Source organism: Lynx canadensis, chromosome D1, assembly GCF_007474595.2.
Source record: "Lynx canadensis isolate LIC74 chromosome D1, mLynCan4.pri.v2, whole genome shotgun sequence".
NCBI classification, from domain to species: Eukaryota; Metazoa; Chordata; class Mammalia; order Carnivora; family Felidae; genus Lynx; species Lynx canadensis.
In genome coordinates, this window is record NC_044312.2 from 22945246 (window position 1) to 22968475 (window position 23230).

General features: G+C 40.6%; 1 protein-coding gene across 2 annotated transcripts in view; it reads right to left on the reverse strand.

The window, feature by feature from the left end:
- Positions 1–23230, reverse strand: part of CDON (cell adhesion associated, oncogene regulated) — a 103332-nt gene that overhangs the window by 40179 nt on the left and 39923 nt on the right. For both annotated transcript variants that reach the window (XM_030332223.1, XM_030332224.1), the window contains exons 5-12: positions 22703–22846; positions 21467–21754; positions 19928–20197; positions 14147–14497; positions 8729–9018; positions 6990–7164; positions 4670–4798; positions 422–625 (exon numbers count right to left, since the gene is read on the reverse strand). In XM_030332223.1, coding sequence (XP_030188083.1) covers positions 422–625; positions 4670–4798; positions 6990–7164; positions 8729–9018; positions 14147–14497; positions 19928–20197; positions 21467–21754; positions 22703–22846 — 1851 coding nt within the window. The remainder of the gene's footprint in view (positions 1–421; positions 626–4669; positions 4799–6989; positions 7165–8728; positions 9019–14146; positions 14498–19927; positions 20198–21466; positions 21755–22702; positions 22847–23230) is intronic.

Sequence of the window (23230 nt, forward strand, 5' to 3'; positions counted from 1 at the left end):
CTACTGATTAGCAGTTAGAAAGAATCCAAGACCCAGAAGAAAAGAACGTGTTAAGTAAATCACACTACACTTATACAGCAGATATACAGTTCTTAAAAACTTGAGTTTTTGAAGAATTTCTAATGATATTGGAAAAGGCATGTGATAGAGGGAAAATGGGATCGCAAAACAGTATTTATGGCACGATCCTAGTTTGTATTAAAAAAAAAAAAAAGGCTACAAAAATACACCAAACTGTAAACAATGCTTATCTCTGGCTGGATGGGTTTCAGGTGACTTATTCTTTTCTTCATAGTTTCTCTTCCGTTTTCACACAACAGGCTTGTATTACTTTAACAATCAGAAGAGTACGAGACCACTATAAATATGCATCTCAAGTCAGCAGTGGATGGCAAAAAACGAAATGTTTGAATATTATTACCTGGCTCTAAGCTACGAACTTCCACAGAAAGTTTGGAAGGAGGGATATCTTCAGCTGCCACCAGCCAATCACTAGTCCTCATCCGTTTGTACTCGACCTTGAAGGCAGTGATTGGAGAACCCCCATTGGCCCGAGGAATCCAAGTGACATAGACGGACGTCTCTGATGCCGTAGAGATGGTAGGCCGATCAGGTGCCTCTGGAACTAAACATGGAAACATTTATTCCAATAACCCCTGGTGTCAGAGACAAGAATAACTCAAACTAAAAGGGTCATTTTATTAAAGATTCGTCACCAAACTAACTGCCAGAGTTAATAATATTAAGACTATCTTCCTATTATCTTTTAAAAGCTAAGGGGCAATGAAATGACCAGATACAGGAAATAAAGGAAAAACAAAGTCATCTATAAACTTGATAATTAGCTCTAGAAAATGGAAAGTTAATGGGCATGATAATAGTGACCATGCTACTTTAGATTCATGGCTAAATAGTGTATAAGTAATTATTACCTGGTGCTTATAATTTATAGTAAATTTTCAAAATTAGGTGTTATTTAAATGTTTTTCTTTACCCATCCAAGCTACATAACACACATACAGATTATTAGCTATTACTATCATATCCTATCTTAACACACCTCAAGGCTATAGGAACGCTACTCCAAAAACACAGACTGCAGGCAGTAAAGAGATAAAATTTGATTAATAAATCAACAGTGATATTAATGGGCAAAGAGAATGCTACGTGGGATGGAAGCAGGAAGACAGGATATGTAGTTAAATAAAGAAAAGGGGGTGGGGCGCCTGGGTGGCTCAGTCGGTTGAGCATCGGACTTCGGCTCAGGTCATGATCTCATGGTCTGTGAGTTCCAGCCCCACGTCGGGCTCTGTGCTGACAGCTCAGAGCCTGGAGCTGGCTTCACTTTCTGTGTCTCCCTCTCTCTCTGCCCCTCCTCCACTCATGTTCTGTCTCTGCTCTCTCTCTCAAAAACGAATAAACATTAAAAATACTTTTTAAAAAAGTCAAGAAAACGGCCCTCAGTAACAAGATGAGCCGCCTAGTCATCCACACAAACTTTAGAAAAAGGAGTCAGAGAACGAATGTCTAGCAGTTACAGGTGACACGGCCAAGGGGAGGGGAGGTCCTGGCCCACAACCTGGACAGTCTAGACTCCCGTGGCAGGTAGAAACGTCAGGATTAAGTCCACCAGCCATTTAAAGCACGTACCTAACTCTTCTTGCTGACCAAGAAGACCACACACTTGTTGTCGTAACTGTCTTCCCACTTGGTTCCTACCAGGGAAGAATGCCGACAGAGACAATCTGGTCTGTGGGACGGTTTCAGTGCAAATTAGTAAGCTGCCATTCTGGTTTACGCTGATCGCCTATGAATTCTGCAAAGGTGAGCTGGGTCTCAAGAGACTGACTGTCGTTTGGCATGCTAACAATCAGATGTCCAGAGCTGAAGGAGGAGGTCCAGCTCCGGGCCATGGTGATGTTACCTGGGTAAAGTCACTAAGCGAACCCTGTCTGTCTGGCCCGTGCCACATTCCTTAAGCAACACCACTCTGTCTCAACTCGACACCCCTTTAGCCCGAACAAACACATAAGAAAGAACATAATAATGTTGCAGATGGTACTTGTATGGAGAAAATGGTGGCATTTTAAAAGCAAAGCGCTTGATGGATTAAAAAGAGGAAAATACTCAAAGCAGGCAACTTTTGAGTGATACTTACTGTATTCCTTTCAAGTTAGAAAGCAATGGAAACAGAATGAACAGTACTGTTAGTGAATCTCTCTTTTGGTACTAGATAACCAACCACTTCCTTATATTGATGCATAGGAGGTTAAAACTCATCAAAGAACACCAAAGATCAAACAGAAAGAGAAGGTTATTAGGGAAAAGAACCATTACAGAAAAGAATCTTCAATATGTAAAAGAGAGAGCATGTGGCAGTTATGGGATAAAAGAAAGACTGTAGTTGGGAGTTCAAAAATCTGAATTTTGAATAGCAGTTCTGGAGAGCTCAGGCAAAGCTGCATGGCCTTCTTGAGTCTCAGTTAACTGATTTGTAAAATATGCTAATCCTTCCCCCAGGGTTATTGCGAAGATTCAAGAGATCACTTCCTATGGCTATCTCTGCCTGGGTGATTCCAAACTCATGACTTCCAGAACTGAACCCTTAAGCTACACCTAACTATCCTTATTACCTGTTTCGGTAAATTGGCCCTGGTTGCCCAAGCCCGAGGCCCCACACCTTTGCCTCTCCTTCAACGTGGACTCAATCTCCTTTGTCTGACAGCTGTGTCCCTCTCCATCCACACTCTCACTATTTTCGTTATTTCTCTAGCCTCATCTTTGGCCATTTCTCCTTTCCCCCTCTTTAAAGTCTTCTATGGTTCTTCACAGCTTTCCAGGAAAAATTATTATTATTATTTTTTTTTTTAGGAAAGATTAAAATTTTAAGTACATCATACAAGGTGCCCACCTGCCTCCCCCCCCCCACTCTGGCGTCACTCCCAACAGTAACCAATCACACCAAATTAAAACCCTAACCTCTAAACCTCGACACGAAATCCAACATGTCAATTTTGCATCTCTTTGCACAGGAGCTGTCTTGCATTTCTTGTTCCTTCCTCCATTCTTGTCTTTATAGCATTCTTGTCTTTGAAGCTCAGCAGAGGGAGCCTCTCTTACCACCACCTGCCTCCTCTGCATATTTCTCTCGTGATCCCAGAATGCCAAGGGTAGACTCTCAGCACAATGAATCCAAATCACTGTTATGGGTTAATGTGTATATATTACCCACTATATTGTTGTGGACTTATTGTCTAGATCATTCACGATGCTGCAAACTCCCTGAAGGCAAGATTTATTTTGCCTCTGCTGCAACAGCATTTGGTCCAGTATCTACCACAGGATGTTAAATAAGTCATAAGGTTTTTGTTTTTCAGATGTCAACTTTATTCATATATAGTTGATACTCGGGGCGCCTGGGGGGCTCAGTCATCTGAGCGGCTGACTTCAGCTCAGGTCATGATCTCGCGGTTTGTGAATTCAAGCCCCCCGTTGGGCTCTGTGCTGATAGCTCAGAGCCTGGAGCCTGCTTTGGATTCTGTGTCTCCCTCTCTCTCTTCCCCCCCCCACTCATGCTCTATCTGTCTCTCTCTCAAATATAAATAAACATTAAAAAAAATTATATAAAGTTGATACTCGTGTAAGTACTCTATTAAGGGAGCTGAACTGCTCCTCAGAGGCTAAAGTACTCAAGCAGAAGAGGCTCATGATATTGAAGAAGCAGAGGGGTTCCAGAAGGGGGTTCAAATGTTATGACCTGCTTTTGTCTGAGGCCAATCATGAAAGACTATACAAATAGGGAAGAGAGGCTTGAACACTGTTAGAGCTCAGCAATGAAATTTTAAGCCCTCCCTAGACATCCTGCTAACACACATTAACACAGCCACAAAGAGCACGTTATGTTGTAATTGTAGAATTAGTACGTGTGAAATTTAAATACTAAAAAGAATCTTTTGAAAACTGTATGGCTATGACATCTAAAAACCATACAAGTGGCAAGATATAGCAATAAAATGGAATATGGCATGCAATCATTCAAAACACTAAACCATACCGTAGGCACCACCACACGTTTTGATAAATCACCAAAAAAAAAAAAAAAAAAAAGTCAGACTTTCAGAGTTCAAAACACAAATTTAGTTTCTTTGCCAGAGAGGAGAGAGAAAAATCCTTTTTATGAGCTATAAAATCTTAGTACCAGAACATTTTGGGTCTGAGTTTATTACCTCAAAAAGCAATCATGACACTGAGTTACCAAGATCGGAGCACAGGGCATTAAAAAAATGGTAATAGGGGGTGCCTGGGTGGCTCAGTCGGTTAAGCATCTGCCTTCGGCTCAGGTCATGGTCTCATGGTTCATGGGTTCGAGCCCCGCATCAGGCTCTGTGCTGACAGCTCGGAGCCTGGAGCCTGCTTCGGATTCTGTGTCTCCCTCTCTCTCTCTGACCCTCCCTGACTCGTGCTCTCTCTCACTCTCAAAAATAAACACTAAAAAAAATTTTTTTTTTTAAAACATGGTTGAAATAGGACCTGAAAGAGCTTTATGGTAGGCTATAATCTGAACAATAAACAAACACTCTCTCCCACTCCACCCCCTAAATAATTTGAAACATGCCAGTTACATGTGCAAACAAACAAAATCAATAAAAATGAAGGTTCTCTACTTTACCTCCACTATGCCTAGAGGAATCTGTAAGTACCACCCCAAAGTTGTCTGCAGCCTCCGAAACAACAGGACGCCTAGGGATGCCCATGGGTGGAGAGGACGCCTGGGTGTTTTTTGATGAGGTTGTTTTCTCTAGAAAAGTTAGAAAACACATAATCACGTACGGTAATATAAGCTTCTGTGTAGATGTAGAGTTAAGGAAAGATACTAAACTCAACTGGTGTATCAATATAAATACATGAACTTGTCTGTTACAGGGTCTGAGTTTAAGACCTACGTTGTCAATACTTAGATAATCTGAGGAATTGACTTAAAAAAATTACTTTGTCAGGGCACCTGGGTGGCTCAGTCAGTTAAGCAGCTGACTCCTGATTTTGGCTCAGGTCATGATCTCAATTTGTGAGATCAAGCCCTGCGTCAGGCATGGAGCCTGCTTGGGATTCTTCCTCCCTTTCCCTCTCTGCCCCTCCCTCCACTTCTCTCCCTCTCTTTCTCTATCAAAATAAATAAATATTGTTTTTAAAAATTACTTCGTCTTTTTCTAGTAGCTTTAAGGGAAAACTAAAATGTGTCTTTCTTCATCAGGCTAATTTAAATTTACACACAGAATAAACACCACAAGTAAAAAAGCCAAATGCCGAAAAGCTTTCAAACTATTCATCCCTTTTTCTTCTTACTGTACCTATTTCTTCATTCTAAAACATAAAACTCATTCTTAAAGAGCTTCTGTTTCTTTGTGGGAAAATTATCATGTTAAGCTTAAAAATTCCAAGAGGCAAAAAGTGAAAATGGGTGATTATCTTAAAACTGAAATATGTTCTTCTTATTCAGTATTTATAGGTCAGATTCTATAAACAACTGTGGACTGATGATGAACATTAACTCAAAGTGCAGTTCAAACAAGAAATACTCATTTTTCTAGCTACACTCTGTAGTTAGTATGAAAGGGTCTTTTCCAAAAGCCAATAAATAATTTCTTCTCAATCATACCTCCTTTTTATTTTTGTTCTGTACTAAAATACTCTGCTACCCAGTTCCCCTCTCTCCTCACTGAAATCTTTTTGTTCATTGATGGCCAAGCTATAATGGCATCTTTTCAATCAAGCCTACCCTCAACGGGCTTGAATCAACCCCACTTGAAAGAACATCCTTTCTTTGTACTCTCTCAGTCCTTCCCAGTACTTGTCGTACTTCGCTCACACCCTTGCCCTTCTGTGGTCTATCCTTACCCTACCCCCGTTGAAACACACAACAGATTATGTCACACAACTCAGCTCAAACCCTCCAACGTTTCCACTTTCTCAGAGTCAGTCAATGCCCTTGCAGGATGGACAAGGCACTGTGTGGGGTGGCCGCTCTGTCATCTTCCTGAGCGCCCTCCCCCATGGTCACAGCCCCTTGGCTACCGTCACAGTGGTGCCCTCAGTGTTCCTGGGGTACACCCCGCACACCCCACCCCAGGGTCTCTGCACTTGCTATCCTCTCAGCCGGGGTGTTCTTTTCCCGGACATCCACGTGGCTTTCCACTTTAAACCTCGACGTTCTGCTCTGCTGTCGACTGCTCATTGAGGACTTCCCTGGCCACCTGCTTACATTGTGACAAGTGCTACCCCACGCACTTCCTATAGCCACCCGCTAATTTAGTTCTCTTATTAGCATTCACCACTTCCTAATGTACTTATAACTCAGGTGGAAACATCTCCCAACTAGACTGTAAGCTCCATGAGGGCAAGGAGTTTGTCTCTTTTGTTTATTGCCTGACACACAGAAGGCATTCAGTAAATATTAACTCAACTGAAATCCTGCCTTGCAGTTGGTATTTATTTATGTGTCTTAGCCTACTTAGCAAAGTAGAGGCACCATTAGGATGAATCTTATCTTGATCATCTTTGCTTTCCCTGTATCACCTACACCAACGCCTTACATATCATAAACTCTCAGAAATACTCGTAGAACATTGGATGGGATAGAATAATACAACCATCCAAGCATGGCCAACAAAGGTACTATAGTAAAATTATTTAATGGATTTATATATAAGAATCTCTAGGGGCACCTAGAGTCGGTTAAGCGTCCAACTTTGGCTCAGGTCATGATCTCATGGTTTGTGGGTTCAAGCCCCTTGTCAAGCACTATTACTGACAGCTCAGAGCCTGGAGCCTGCAGCCTGCTTTGGATTTGCTTGCACTCTGTCTCTCTCTCTCTCTCTCTCTCTCAAAAATAAAAAAAAATAAAAAAGAATGTCTATGACCCCAAAGGACACTCAGTAATAAAGAGACATCAACACGGCCAGCTCGCTCCTCCTGAGGAAGATTATACTCACCTTTGCTGGTTCGGAAGGTAAGCATGGCGGGCTGCCCTTCACCTGCTGCGCTCCTTGCCACCATCAAAACTTCATAGAGACTAGATGGCTCCAGTTCTGTCAGATGGAGCTCATTCTCACTTCCCGGGACTCGAACTGTGTGCCAGCTTCCCACCAGGCCAACGCCGTCATCTAGCTGCTCAAGAGAAAATAAGTCATTAAAGAAAAGGAGATAAAGGGCAGAAAAACCTTCCATTCCAATTTGAGAAAATCTTCCATTCCAGATGTATGTTGGTAAGGAATATACTGTTGGAAGAAAGAGACATGATATTTCTTCACATTAAGAAATATAAGGAGACCCGTAACATGAACTTAGGAATTCTCAGGAATAAAAAGACTCCTTCCTGGCTCTCCTACTTACCGCTCATTTGTGGCCTCAAACAAGTTACTCATCTCCCAGAGTTTGCTTCCTTTACTTGTAAAGGAGACAATACTCCTTTCTTACTGGGCTAATGTGAGCATAAAATAAGTACATAATAATCTGGACTAATGATAATATATAATATAAATAAATATATGTTAAGTTAGAATACATATGCATATATGAGTTATATAATTATGCATTTTATATTTCCAGCATTCTTCATGTCTCACCACTTCCACATGTACTGGAGGAAATAAATGTTAAAAAAGATCTGGGGCGCCTGGGTGGCTCAGTCAGTTAAGCATCCAACTCTTGATTTCAGCTCAGGTCATGATCTCACGGTTTGTGGGTTGGAGTCCCGTGTCAGGCTTCATACTCAGCTCAGAGTGTGCTTGGGATTCTCTCTCCCTCTCTCTCTGACCCTCCCTTACTTGTGCGTATTCTCTCTTGCTCTCTCAAAAATAAATAAATAAACTAAAAAAAAAAAAAAAGATCCAATCCGTTGTGTCTTAGTTAATAGAACTAGGAAACGACATCACACAGAAGTTTTTGTGTGGGTAAGAATCCCAGTGAAAGTTTCATCTTGAATCATTCAAAGTTTCTACATCTTGAATCATCAGGTTAGAAACAGTAAATAAACCTTCAAATATCACCATGTTAATTGTTCCAGATATTAAAAATATATACTATTAAACGATGGGCACCAAAATGTCTTGGACAAAGAAAGGTATTTTAAATATGAGGGTGTCTTTTGTTCATTTATTAGTCTCATAAACAAAGAAACACTTTTTTTCATTTTGCTTTAATACAAGCCTCTGGAAGAAACACTGGAAAATTAACTGAGAGGATCAAGGTTCACTCAAAGAAATCACCAAACAACATACGATTCTGATACAATTAAGAAGACAACTTGAAATAAAAATAATTGTCAGAGATTATACCAGAGGACTTTGATGTTTCTAATAAGAAACTGCTTTATTTGTTAAATAAACTGTGTTTTACTATCTCACAAAGGGAAGGGGTGACTTTTTAAAAAGTAGTTTCTAGAGGTTTACACTCAAGGGGTTAAAGTGTTTGATAAAAAATGTCAAAAAAAAAAAATGTCAAGAAGTCACTGGGTTCTTGGAATTCCTATTCTGGGGGATACTGTGTATCTTTCATTCTTACTGCTTACTGGTAAAACCAGCATGGCTGTTGGGATAGCTCTCCCAAACTCATAATCCTAGAACACTCCTGTTTCCTGCTGCTCTATAAATGTCGAAGATAATAAGCTTGTGTTATATACACACAACGTTAAGGTGAGAGAAGAGAAAGCTGATAAATGAGAAGACATTACCTTTCGATACTTCACAAAATAGGCATTGATGGGCAGCCCGCCATCCTTCCCCGCCCTCCAGACCAGGTTGTACGTATCAGATGTGTAGGTCTGCGGAGGGCTCAGAATGATGGGGGCATCAGGGACAGAGGCACCACTAGTGTTTTTCTCTGGCGATGATTCCACTGCGCTGGAGTGTTTCTTCCCTGGAAATGAGCTCAATAATCCAGCTTCTGAACCATCTCTTTTATCATTCTGAGTGGGATTGGAAGGTGTAACTGTTTCTGCTTTTGTATTTGTTTCAAAAGGAACTGCAGGGAATGGAAGAAAGAGAGAGAGAGAGAGAAGAGACAGCTTGAGGAAATTCATTATTTCAGTGCCTTCTTCACAGTGATCCAACTGCCCACAAGGATACAGATAATCTGAGCCCCAGAAGTGAAAGCAGGTTAACAGCTCAGTTTGTAATTCATGGAAACCTCCAACCTCCAACAGTAATCTCTTATTGAAAAAGCTGCGGCAGTGAAGTGATTTTGAGGATGTTATTTTTCCTTGCTCAACGCTAGTATTCCCTCTTCTACAACAACAATTTGCTAGTTTAACCTTGAAAGATTTTAAGTTGGAGAACACCGAGTGGTAATTCCAGTTGGTAAATGAAACACATGAAGCGATGCATTTCCTCAGCGGCAAGGTGAACTCAATAGTAAGGAAACAACCAAGAGCTAGGCTGTTACCTGCTGGGGAGCCAGTCTCCAATGATACCCCTCAGTATCCACACCCTTGGATGGTCCCCTCCCTGCTGAATCAGGCTGGCCCTATGACTGGCTTCAACCAAAGTGAGACTGTGCTCTTCCAGGCTTGAGTCTTCACAAGGCCTGGCACTTCTACTTTTGTGTTGCCCCATACAGACATCCAAGCTAGCGGTGTGGAGTGGCGGGGGGAGAGGGGGAGAGAAAGGGAAGGAAGGGGAGGTGGCCGGTTATTCCAGCCTTCACAAAAGTGTCACACATGTGGGTAAAGCCACTTTGGCTGTTCCAGCCCCAGGTACATCTGACTGCAATGGCGGAAGAGACCCCAAGCAAGGCCGGCAGAATTGCCCAGCAGCGTCCAGTTAACCCTAGGAACTGTAAGAGATAATAAAGGGGCTACCGTTTCAGTAATCTTTGGGGGTAGTTATGCAGCAACAGATAATGAAAATACCCTACACAAGCAAAACAATTTACATTCGACAAGAGGAAACAAGGTAAAAGGAGGGTTTACCTATTTCCAAGCAAGCCCTCTTTCTGGATAGAACTGAAGACTGGCTTAAGAAATCGCCAATCTAGGGGCACCTGGGTGTCTCAGCCGGTTGAACGCCCGACTTCGCCTCAGGTCATGATCCCCCAGTTCATGAGTTCAAGCCCCACATCGGGCTTGCTGCTCTCAATGCAGAGCCCGCTTTGGATCCTTTATCCCCCTCTCTGTGCCCCTCCCTTGCTCGCGCTCTCTCAAAAATAAAGAAACGTCAAAAAAATTGCCAATCTAAAGAAAAATGAAACAAGCAAATAGTCTTAATGACTAAAAGCATACAGAACACAAGGGAAAAATATTTGCGCTGAAAAAAGAAATAGGTTGCGCATCCCATCCCCCAAATTTACTGAGCACATATTATGGGCCACGCATTGTGTTAGACATTTAATACATATAATCTCCTCAAGCTCTCAAAACAACATTCTTAGGTGGACAGTAATATTCCTACTTCACAGCTGAGGAAATTAGGGTTCTGGGAGATTAAGTGACAACAGGCAGCAGAAGAACTCCGGTGATGCTGCTGGAAAAAAATGAGAAAGCAGTTGATGAAAACAAATAGACTCCGAGCACCATGAAACCCAAGTGCTGACAGCTTGGTTTCTCTCAAGTGCTATTCAGGCTGGCAACAAAAAGGTCTCCCCTTTTTGACCACTTTTGTGGAGGAAGGGAGCAGAGGAAACGATGTGAAAGACTTTCTTTTGCACAGTGAAGTCGGATTCCTGGTAAAAGGTGGGTGTGTTTTGAGAAGCACTGCAGTTCAGGAGGGAACCGACACAAACCACGGCTAACGGCGTAAGGTCGGTTTTCTGTTTAGAGGAGAAAAGGTGTCTCCGACGCGTCCTCCACTAAAGAAGCTAGTGAGAAAATAATCCAGGAGAAAACTAATTAAGTTCACTGAGACAACTTCACAATATTGCTTCTGGAGCAGCCGTGTTTATCTAGTGAGTCAGGACGTGGGCTGGCTGGTAAGGGCGTGCGGCTGGTGCCCACTGGGCCGAGAGATGGGCTCTAGCAAGTGGAGGTAATTAGCTGTGGCTTAGGGTAGCGGAGAATGACCTTTTCGTCATTAGGAGTTCCACGGAGTCTTTGGGCTGCTTACCACTGGGAAGTGGTATCTGGCCGTACAAGAGTTTAAAGACCACAGGCCTCAACTTATGCAGAGGCAGGAGACAAACTTATGCCGCAGCCTGTGTCTAACGATATCAGTGTCACAATTCTGCTCCTGCTATTCTGGACGCGATGAGACTTTTCTGCCACGTTTATTAAAAAGGGGATTCGAGAAGAGGGGAGGAGGAGGAAGATTCAATTCTTTTCTCTCTGCTATTTCCAGTAATATTTGAGTACTCACACGATATAATTTATAAGGCCTGAACACCACTTTCAAAAGTTTTTTCACCTATATTATCTCAACTTGTCTTCAAAACAACTCTGTGAAATGGTCAGACGAGATCACTTCTTGGCCTTTTGGCTAAGATCAAGTGTGAAATGATCAGTTTAGACATCAAGTATTGGGGCGCCTGGGTGGCTCAGTCGGTTGAACGTCCGACTTCGGCTCAGGTCATGATCTCACAGTCTGTGAGTTCGAGCCCCGCGTCGGGCTCTGTGCCGACAGCTCAGAGCCCGGAGCCTGTTTTGGATTCTGTGTCTCCCTCTCTCTCTGACCCTCCCCTGTTCATGCTCTGTCTCTCTCTGTCTCAAAAAAATAAAAATTAAAAAAAAAATAGAAAAAAAAATAGACCAAGTATTTTTAAATGTAGAACGCTTTTTGAATTAGAAGAGGCTGATAAAATTTTGCTTTTCTAAGTACTATAACTATGGCAGTGAATTTAATGACTCAGAGCTGAAACTAAACAAGGAATATAACCAAACTTGTCAAAGCCGTTCCCACTGTGACCACTCACACCAGCATCCCCTACCCCAACTAGCCCAAACCAACTCCCATTATAGTTTTCAAGAGTTACAACCCACTCTACAAATATTTGTACATCTAAGACCTCAAAACCCAAGGTCTCTGGAAAGAAAAAGGAGGAAGGGGCAGTCATCTCTCTCTTTGCCCTTGCTTACCCCCAAAAAAACAAGTAAATGGCTCTCAGTATGCTAGAATTTAATAAGGCTCAGATTCCTGTAGAAAGAGGTGGGTTGTTATGTATTGTGAGCTTTAGTAAACCTGCCTGGATCTTAATAATTATAGGGCGCGCCAAAGAGAAAATATAAGAACATTTCAGAAGGAGGTCGGTGATGGGGTTACTATACATGAAAATGGTATTTATCAAGACATAAAATCCTGGAAGGGGTGGGGAAGACCTTAAAGATCTAAAAAATTCTAACCTAAACAAGTTAGCCTGTGTATTTTCTAAAGGCTTCAGATCTTTGATATTTAAAGTGAGGCAGTGAGACAAAAGATCCAGTTCCATCAACTGTGACTATCACATCTGTGCCTCTTGCTATCCTGTATTTATATAAAACAATCACTTTAGCCAAAAGCTAACCAAGGATCACCTGTGTTACACCTGTCCTACAGCTAACAATTTGAGCAGAGCCACTCTGATTTTCGCTTGGCAGAGCAGATATATAAACACACACACGTATACATATTCATATTTACACGTGTATAAATTTATACAACACCCAACTACCCTCTTCATTGGAGGATTCTTAACATGTCTAAAGTGAGTAGCTATTTCTTCCTTCCCTAACTGCTACATGGAATAATCCTAATTTACCAATAATCAGACAGTAATAATTATAATCGAATACAAATGGATGTCCTTGGCCTTCCCCACTTCTCTTTCTACCTCCAGCTTCCTCTGGAGCTCCAGGGGCCTGTGTGCCTGTGAATGGAAATACCTGTGTGCACACCCAATTTCTGTCTACTTTACCTTCCTTCCTCTGCAGAAGACCACCCCTTGGCCGCTCCTCTGGCTTAAGGGTGCCTGCACACTGGTGGTGTGGTCTACACTCTGGAGGATGGGTCAGGGAACGGGACCTGTGTGGAACCAGACTGTGAACTAATTAAAGCAAGGACTTCCAGAGCCCCAGACCTGCTATACACAAGGAGGAACACGGGCTCCAGGCTCCAGGGACTATAACTTAACCCCTTAACCACATGGACTATTTGACCAGTGGGAGCTGAGGACCCAGGCAGAAGAAAGCTGCAAGGAGCCCTCTAACGCACTGGCCCAAGGCAGGGAACTCAGTTGCCAAGACTAAGGGCAGTACTGTGTTTGACACTCTGCTTCATGCATGACAAATAAGGTGACAGTCTCCACTCAACTACCTGCTGGCGCATTGCTGCTCTAAATACTGATGTAAGGTTTGAATTTGAATTAAGTCAAATTTGAATTAACTTTAACAATATTGATACTCTATACTTATTTAATTTTAACAATATTGATACTGTATAAAGCTTTTAAGTCATCCTCACCAAAAATCAATAAAATATCAAGAATTAATGTTATACATCCCATTAGAAAAATAACTTTGAATAGGAGGTACTGTTTGGTAGTACCATGATTCTACTTTCTCAATGAAAGCCAACCCTTTAGGGGCGCCTGGGTGGCTCAGTCGGTTAAGCATCTGACTTCGGCTCAGGTCACGATCTCACAGTCCGGGAGTTCGAGCCCCGCGTCCGGCTCTGGGCTGATGGCTCGGAGGCTGGAGCCTGCTTCCGATTCTGTGTCTCCCTCTCTCTCTGCCCCTCCCCCGTTCATGCTCTGTCTCTCTCTGTCTCAAAAATAAATAAAAGTTAAAAAAAAAAAAAAAGCCAACCGTTTAGACTCTGGATACTGTACTTATCAAAGGCTCACCTAAAAAATGTCAGCAATGATCACTTTCAGTAGCTTAGACAACCAAAAGCATTAATCATGAAAACAGGTCACAACTCGGGCTTGCTCCCAATATGAGAGCTTTCTATAGGACAACTACAACCTTAACCAAAACATCAGAAATGGAAACCAAGGTTCATCCGGTTCATGGTAAGGCCAAATACCCAAAACCACAGTTCTGTGTTTCACTATTGCCAGGGAAAATATATATATATATATATATATTCAGAGATTGCTGGACTCATGAAAAAAACATACTTCAAAGCACTTTATCCCCTACAATCAGAGGAAGCTAATCACCCGAGAAAAAGTACTAATGGCAACTCACCAACTGTGAGGACTGCCTCCGACTGTGTGGCACCATGTTCATTTGCGGCTTCGCAGATGTACTTCCCAGCATGCTCCTGAGTGATGGCCTGAATGTACAGAGAGCTTGAGCCAGCTCGGGACATGATGAAGTAGACAGGCTCCAGGTCATAGCCCCCAGGTCGTAAGTGTGACTTCCGGGATTTTGATCTGAGCACTTGAGACGGATGGCTGGTTATCAACCCGTGCCTGTCATACCAACGCATGACTGGGACTGGCACGCCAGTGGCATTGCAGGACAGAGTAACAAAGTCTCCATCTACCACCTTTGTACTTGCTGGTGCTGTAATTATAACTGGCTTGAGTCCACTGCCTATTAAAACAGTAATTCACACACAAATACACACACATAATTAAGAGTATGGTACCTACAATGCAAAATAAATTCATCTTCTTGCATAAATGTTATCCATGTCGCGCCCAAGTAACAGCCTCAAAAGCATCTTTCGTACATGTATTTCTTAACAGTGTTTTTTTTTTTAATTGAAGTATAATCGACATACAACATTAGTTTCAGGTGCACAACATCATGATTTAACATATGGATACACACTGGCAAATGATCACCACAATAAATCTGGTTACCATCCCCTAAACAATGTTTTACATGCAGAACAGTATGGAGAACACATTCATTCCCTGAAATAAGTGTTTGCAAAGACATGGGCAAACAGGGATATAGGACAGTAATAACTAAAACAAAGATAACCCCCCCTCCTTGTTAATTCCCTTCTCAACTTTCACCACGTAAAACTGTCCCTAAAAAGTAGAATTCTTAATTGTGGGCTCCTGGACATTTCCTACATAGACTTCCTGTCCTTTAGGGGAAAAAAAAGGGTTTCCTATACACATTTGACTGCTGTTAAGTATAAAACAGGTGAAGCCATGAACAAAGTGTCAAGGAGCATAAAACAAAATAATATTCCTTCACAAAAATAGTTCATTCCAGGGGGAACCTCTGATTACAAAAAGCCTGGGAGAGAAATCTGTTCTGAGTGAAAGTCGATGAGTGTATTTCTTATCATGTTACACAAACAACATTTTTTGTCTCTAAACTAACTCTCTTTCCTTTTGGTCCCAGGTATTCTCTGGAGCCATTTTTAAGTGTGCCTACTATGGAATATCGATTACAAATGGAATTTTCTCCAGTGCATCCTTCTCTTTCTCCAGCCCTACTTCCTACCTTTGACAAAACCAACACTTGGTATGGTTAGATTCCCGAATCTCTGCCAATCTAGAAAGTGTAAGATGCTGTCTCACTGGTCATAAAGTGCACTCTCCTAAGTACTAATGAGCTTGAACATCTTTTCACGTGTTTATGTGTCACTGGTATTTTTCCTCCTCTTTGAAATGCTTTTTGTCCATTTTTCTGTTGGGTCATTTATCTTTTTTGTAATGGTTTCAGAGTTCTTTGTATATTCCAGCTAGTGTTCTGTTATTCGTTATATATGCTGCTAATATCTTCTCACAGTTTATTGCTTTTTAAAAAAATTTTTTTAACATTATTCATTTTTGAGAGTGAGAGAGACAGAGCATGAGTGGGGGAGGGGCAGAAAGAGTGGGAGACACAGAATCAGAAGCTGGCTCCAGGCTCTGAACTGTCAACATAGGGCCCGACGCGGGCCTCGAACTCACAGACCACGAGATCATGACATGAGCTTAAGTCAGACGCTTAACCAACTAAGCCACCCAGGGGCCCCTACTTTTCTTTTCATTTAAAAAAAAAAATTTTTTTTAACGTTTATTTATTTTTGAGACAGAGAGAGAGAGCATGAACAGGGAAGGGGCAGAGAGAGAGAAGCAGAAGACACAGAATCTGAAGCAGGTTCCAGGCTCTGAGCAGTCAGCAGAGAGCCCGACGCGGGGCTCGAACTCACGGACCGTGAGATCGTGACCTGAGCTGAAGTCAGACGCTTAACCGACCGAGCCACCCAGGCGCCCCTTTTCTTTTCATTTTTAATGGTATCCTTTATTAATAAGGATGTTCTAATTTCAATGTAGTCATATCAATCTTTAAAAAAAAAATTAGCCTAAAATGTTAAGTTATATCCAATCAGATAGACGTCTCCTGTATTTTCTTCAAAAACTCTGCCATCTTGCCTTGCACAGATAGGTCTTTAATCCACTGGTAATTTGTCTTTATATACATTACGAGTTAGAGATTTCATTTCTTTTTCTCCATTTTGATGAGCAATTATCCCACATCCACACTTGAAATGGATGTCCTCCTCTTGGTAATCTGCAATGCCACCTAAGTCAAATCCTTAGGTGCAAATGTCTTCTTGGTGGGTCTTTGTCTTGTTTCAATAGCCTATCTGTTCCTGCACCAGTACAATATATCTTAGTTACCACAGATTTTTATATATGTTCTAATACCTGTAAAAATAAGTCCCTGTGTTTTTCTTCTTCTTTCAGCATGCCTTAACTATTCTTGGGCCTTTGGTCATGCATATAAATCCCAGAATCAGTTTGTCAACGTCCTCAAAATATCCAAATAAGATTTTAATTGGAATTGCATGAAGTTACAGAAAGTTTCTGGGAAGACCTGACAACTGTGTAATACTGAATTTCGGTATGTACCAACTGGTATATCTTTCTAGGATACCTTGGTCTTTTTAAATGTTACTAATATTAAAAGGTGACTTTTAAATGATATTTTCTGCCTGTTGTTGGCTATAGTGGTTAATTTTATGTATCAACTTGATTGGACGAAAGGATGTCCACATAACTGGGTGGGTCTGCGAGAGTGCTTCCAGAAGAGATTAGCATTTGAACTGGTGAACAGAGTATAGCAGATGGCGCTGCCCAACGCGGGTGAGCAACATCCAATCTGCTGAGCACTCTGTAGAGCAAAAATGCAGAGTAAAGGTGAATTCTTTCTGTCTGCTTAAGCTGATCCACCTTCTCCTGCCCTCGAACACTGGACATCAGCGCTTCTGGTTCTCCAGCTTTTGGACTTTGGTCAAGACTTAAACCAACAGGCTCTCCACCACCCCACAAATGAACTACACTATTGGTTTTCCTCCTTCTCCAGTGTATAGAGGTTAGACTATGGGACTTCTCAACCCCCATAATCATGTGAGCTGATTCCTATTATAAACCACCTCTTATTTATATCTTATATATCCAACTGGGTTTGTTTCTCCGGAGAAGCGTGACTAATGCACTGGTATATAGAAAGACACCGATTCTTCTCTGTTGGTCTTCATCCAGATACCTTGCTAAGTGCCTTTATTATTTCTAATAATTTGCCAGCAAATTGAGAATTCTCTGTATTGGCAATCACAGCTGTTATGGGTTTGATTTTTTTCTTTCCTATCCTTATATATTTTATTTTGTTTACATATTTTTTTGTCATTCTGTGCTGATCAGAGTCTCCAGTATGATGGCAAATAAAAGATTTTAATTTTTTTTTTTTTTTACTGTTTATTTATTCTTGAGAGAGAGAGAAACAGAGTGTGAGCAGGAAGGGGCAGAGAGAGAGGGTGACACAGAATCCAAAGCAGGCTCCAGGCTCTCTAAGCTGTCAGCACAGAGCCTGAGGTGGGGCCTGAATCCACGAATGGTGAGATCATGACCTGAGCCAAAGTTGGACACTTAACCAACTGAGCCACCCAGGTGCCCCAATAAAAGAGATTTTAAAGAGAATGCTTCCAACATTTCACCATAAAAGTGACATTTCCTGTAAGTTTTTGTTAGATACTCTTTATCAGATTAAGAAAATTCCCTTTTATTTCTATTTTTCTAAGTGTGTCTAACATGGATACTGAATTGTGTCAAATGTTTTCCTGCCTCTATTCAATCATGATGAATGACACTTTAAATTTTCTGACTGATTCCTGGGCTGACTCGTTAGTTAAGATGTATTTCCTTTTTTAAATATTGATGGCTTGCTAATATTTTCATAAGATTTTTGTATCTATGTTCATAAATGAGATTGGCGTTTGGTTTTCCTTTCTTATGCCATTCCTTTGTGATTTTAGAATCAAAATCATAAGGACTGGAGAGTTCCCAGTTTTTACTTTTCTCTGGAAGAGTTTGTGTAGTATTTGGAATGGTCTGTTACTTGTAAATTTCGTAGACCTCTCGATAAAACCTATATGGCCTGGTGTTTTCTCTGTGGGAAGATTTTAAACCCCTAATCAGTTTCCTTCATGAGTACAGGACTACATAGGCTTTTTAATTTCTTTTAAGTCATCCTTACTAAGTCGTATTTTTCCTAAGAATTTGTATATTTCCTAGGACATTGTAAACTGTTGACATAAAGTTTATCACAATATATCTTTATCTTTTATTTTATCTTTACCTTTATTTATTATTTTTAATCTCTACAAGACTTGTACTTTTTATTCCTAAAACTGTTTATTTGTATTTTGCCACAAAGGTAGGTCCATTTTATTAGATTTGCAAAGAACCAACTTTTTTCTTTACTGAACCTCTCCATTTTATCTTCATTTTCTATTCAATTGATTTCTGCCCTTTAGTATCTCTTTTCCTCTGCTTCCTTATTTTCAGTCTTACTAGTTTTCTTTTATAAGCATTTAAGGCTATACATTCCCATGTAAATTCCATTTTTACTACATCCCACACAATTCAATCTGTGGCATTTTCACATTGCACTGTAGTTTTTTCTCTGTTATTGAGAAGCATAATTTTACATTTCCAAATACATGCCAGTTAAAAATGACTTTTACTATTATCTTCTAAAATAATTGCACCAAGGTCAGAGAATTGGTCTGTATCACACTGATTCTTTGACACTTGAAATATTTATAACTCATAGGCAAAAGATTAATATCCCTAATGTAGAATTCCTACCAATCCACAAGAAAAATGACCAACAATCTAATTTTTAAAATGGACAAAAGACAATGAACAGTCAATACATAGGAAAACAAATTCAAATGACTCATAAACATATGATAGGAAGCCCAACTTCACTCATAGTAATATAAATACAGACCAAAAGGTATTTTTTTTTTTAAACTATCAGATGGGCAAAGATTTAACACCTTGCCCTGGTGAGGATATGAGGAGACAGGCAGATACACATTGCTGGTCACTAAGAATAAAAACCAGTAACAATTTTGCAGAGCAACTCGGTGATATCTACCAAAATTACCAAACAAAGATGCTTTCATTTAGCAAATTCATTTCCAGAAATCTATTCTATAGATATTTACACCTGTGCAAAATAATCTATGCAGATGGACATTCATTATAGAACTCCTTAATAAGCAGTCATTTGAAAAAGAATGAAAACACTGTTTAATGAACCATCTGGGAAGATATCAAAGATATGGTAAATAAAAAACTCAAACTGAGGAATACTACCTCCATTTACGGGGGGGAAAAGATGTTATTAAGTGCACACAGACACATTGTGTGTGATTGTATATATACACACAAGGATATTAAAGACACTGATAAAACTGGTTAGTTCTAAAGGCAATATGGCTGGCCAGGGAATAGAAATGAGAGACTTTCACCATATGCCTTTTAAACTATAGTATCTTTTGAAAAAAATAATTAAAAAAAATTTTTTTTTTAATGAAGTTAATCAAATAATATTGCCTCTTCATGGAAATGCCCATCTGCAACTAGAAAGGAACATGGAAAATAGGCATAGTTCCTTTATGGTAATGGAATTATGTTCTCTAGTGAAAATGATTTAATTTTTAACCAAAACAAAAGCCTATCTGTAAAGTAAAACTTCCTATGGCTTCTGGACCCAAAAGCCTACCTTTTTCAATTTCAAGTCTCCCAGTAGACTGTATGAATCCAATCCCATTATCTGCTACACACTGATACAGCCCAGAATCTTCCATGGTAACACCACTGATTTTCAGTCTGTTTCCTACAGTTAGATGTCGTGGGGAAGGATGAACAGGTTGTGCATTATGAAACCAGGTACGGTTTGGAGTTGGGTTCCCATGAATCTCACAAGTAAATTGTACTGTGGCACCCAGAGAGACTGTCTGGTCCTGTAGTCCTTTAGAAATTGAAGCATTTTCTAAAAATAAAACATATAAATTAAACTCTAGCCCTTAAGAGGTACTTTTTAAATTATCACACAAGACACATAAAATCTCTCTACCAATAACTAGTTGAAATCAAATTGCATTGTTTACTCACCACATTCTCCTACCTGCTATGGTCATCAAGACAAAATTAGAAATGTATTTGAACTTCCTTCTAATCAAATAAACCATATGTCACTAATATTTCATAGTCTCTTTTTCTAGATCTTCCCACCCACTTATCTCTCTCTCTCTCTCTCTCTGTCTCTCTCTCTCACATACACACACCCACACACATATACATCTTGGGCTTCCCTGAGCATTTGTTTCAGGTGATTTGTTTGAAATAAGTAGTTTCCCATGATTTCACACTAAACATGAGCCAAAGAAGAATGTTTATTCACAGGTTAAATTCTTTTTATGGTCAATTCTGCCGTTAGGCTAGATGTTATACTGGGCAGGAAACTTCCTTTACTATCCATCAAGCCACTTTTTCCTAGACCAAGTAAATCATTTAGCAACATTGGTAACATATGCCCAAATTACATGATTATGCATATTAACTTAGACCTGATTATCACGTCACTTTAAATCTCATTTGCCATACACTTACTTAATTCCAGGGTTACCTACGTTGCAAATAAACACATGCAGAAGGTTTACAGCAACTATATTTACTATGAAACCACTTACAACCTATTTTTTTCTGGCTTTCATGAAAATCTGTTTTGATAAAGGAAAACATTTTCCGGTGCTAGACATGACAGTGAGACAGGGAACTGGAAAAAAAAAGGAAGGAAAAGCTTTGAGATAAAGAGTGTATACACAGCAATGTGGGTGGAAATAATGCAAATAATACAGTGAAAGCATTCCTTAAGGGAAAATAAAATGAAATAGATTTCTTTTTGAGGTGACCTTTTCTAGTCAGTACTGTTAGGTACTCCTACTAGGTCCAACACACTGACACAGCCCAGAATCTTCCACATCATTAGGAAGGAAGAACAAGCTTTGCGTTGCATAACCAGGTTGGGGGGGTAGGTTCCCATAAACATCCCAAGTCAAATGTTCTGTGCCACCAAGATATACTGCTGAAATCAGCAGTCCTTTAAAAAAAAAAAAAAAAACGAAGCTTCTTGTGACATCATATGTGAAGATGTTATTTACATGTCATTTATAGCTCCCAAATAGATCTTCCATTCAAACATCAGTTAGACCAGAAAAATAGCCTGACCCGAAAAGCAATTTAAGAAGTAACGTCTTACCAAGCACATTAACCATGTAAGTCACATGTTTTACGTCTCCAGACTTGTTTCCCACTATACAAGAATAGTTTCCAGAGTCCACCGGGTCAATGCTGTCTGTGGCAAGATGGGAATGCAACCTTCGCCAGTTGCTTCCCGGCACAGCATCCTGACCGTCCTTCAGCCAGTGCACTTGAGAAACTGGGACCCCACTCACCACACACTCCAGGGTGACGGGGCTATGAGAAAGCACAGCTAGTGCCTGTGAAAAGGTGGGGTGAAGAATGTGAAAATCGTCGGAAGAAGGGCCTGGAAAAAGAAGGGAACAAAAAAATGTCATTATTAAACATCCACTTCCAATCTCTTCCTTACCAAATCTGCAAGCTTTCTCATCTCCCCATTTATTCTTCTTTATGCCACAAGGTCCTACATGGTAGCTTAATCCATTTTTAGTGGAGAATTAAAATGAAAACACTTTGTGGCCCCTTAGGGCTATCTCTGCATTAGCAGTTTAGATATGCAGAATTTTTGACCAGTCCAGAGACCACCACTTTGTTGTGCTTTGACCACTGGTTCTAGCTGAGTTCGGCTACCGTAATCTCAAAATCAGCTATGACTACTGTCAGCTGAAAGAGAACAGCTATTAATTTTTCATAATTCAGTTAGCCACCAATTTGATTACCACTGTTATAAAGTTATATTGTCTCTATTATTTCTTTTTATTTGAGCAAAGGGTCCAGTTCTCCGTCTGGTTTCCACTCTGTCATCCTGACCAAAATTCTCTTCTAAAAATTCATTATCGCGGCGGGGGTGGGGGGCAGGGGCCGGGGAGGCGCCTGGGTGGCTCAGTCGGTTCAGCATCCAACTTTGGCTCAGGTCATGATCTCACAGTTCATGAGTTCAAGCCCCACATTGGGCTCTCTGCTATTAGCACAGAGCTCACTTTGGATCCTCTGCCCCCTGCCCCGTGACTCTCCCCTGGTCACACTCTCTCCCTCTCTCTCAAAATAAATAAATACATAAATATTTTTAAAAATTAATCAATGAATTAAAAATTCATTATCTTTTAAACACATGTACAGTACTATACTATAATGCATTCGTGTATTTAATTTTTTTATAAGACTTTCTTATGATAAGCAAATAGGATCTGAAAGAAAAATTCACTCTGATTTTCCAGTGCCTTCTAAAGAATGCTTCTGAGGAAGCTTCTCCTGAGGAATGCTTCTGGTTACCGTTATTCTCCCAAATACTTACGACTGACAAGAAGCTTTCGGCCAATGGGTTCAACTTTTAGTTCATGAGTGACAGGATTAAAAGCTGCACACTTATATGATCCCTTGTCCTCTGAAGATACATTCAGAATCTGAAGATTCCCTGATGGAAGGATTAAGTACTTCTCTGAGGAAAGAAGGGAATGCAGTTAGGCCTCTATATGAAAGACCCCAATGAAAACAAAGGCTAGCAGTCGTGCTTTCAATGTAGACATCAGAACAGCAGCAACAATCAGAGAAAATTGATTAAATGAAAGAAAGGGGAAGTCAAGGTGGGGGGGGGGGGAAGAGTCAACAGTTCTAGAGTAACAAAATCGAACCCATCAGAAACATCTGACCTCAGACCATTTGTTGAGCACACTGAAAGCACAAGCATATGTAGAAAGAGATGCAATGCCCACAGCCCCCACCTTGAGCAAACCTCTCCGGACAGCACTCACTGATCCGCCAGTGTCCACTCATGTCTACCCATTCATTTTTTTCTCAACAAATACACACTGGGTGCCTGTAT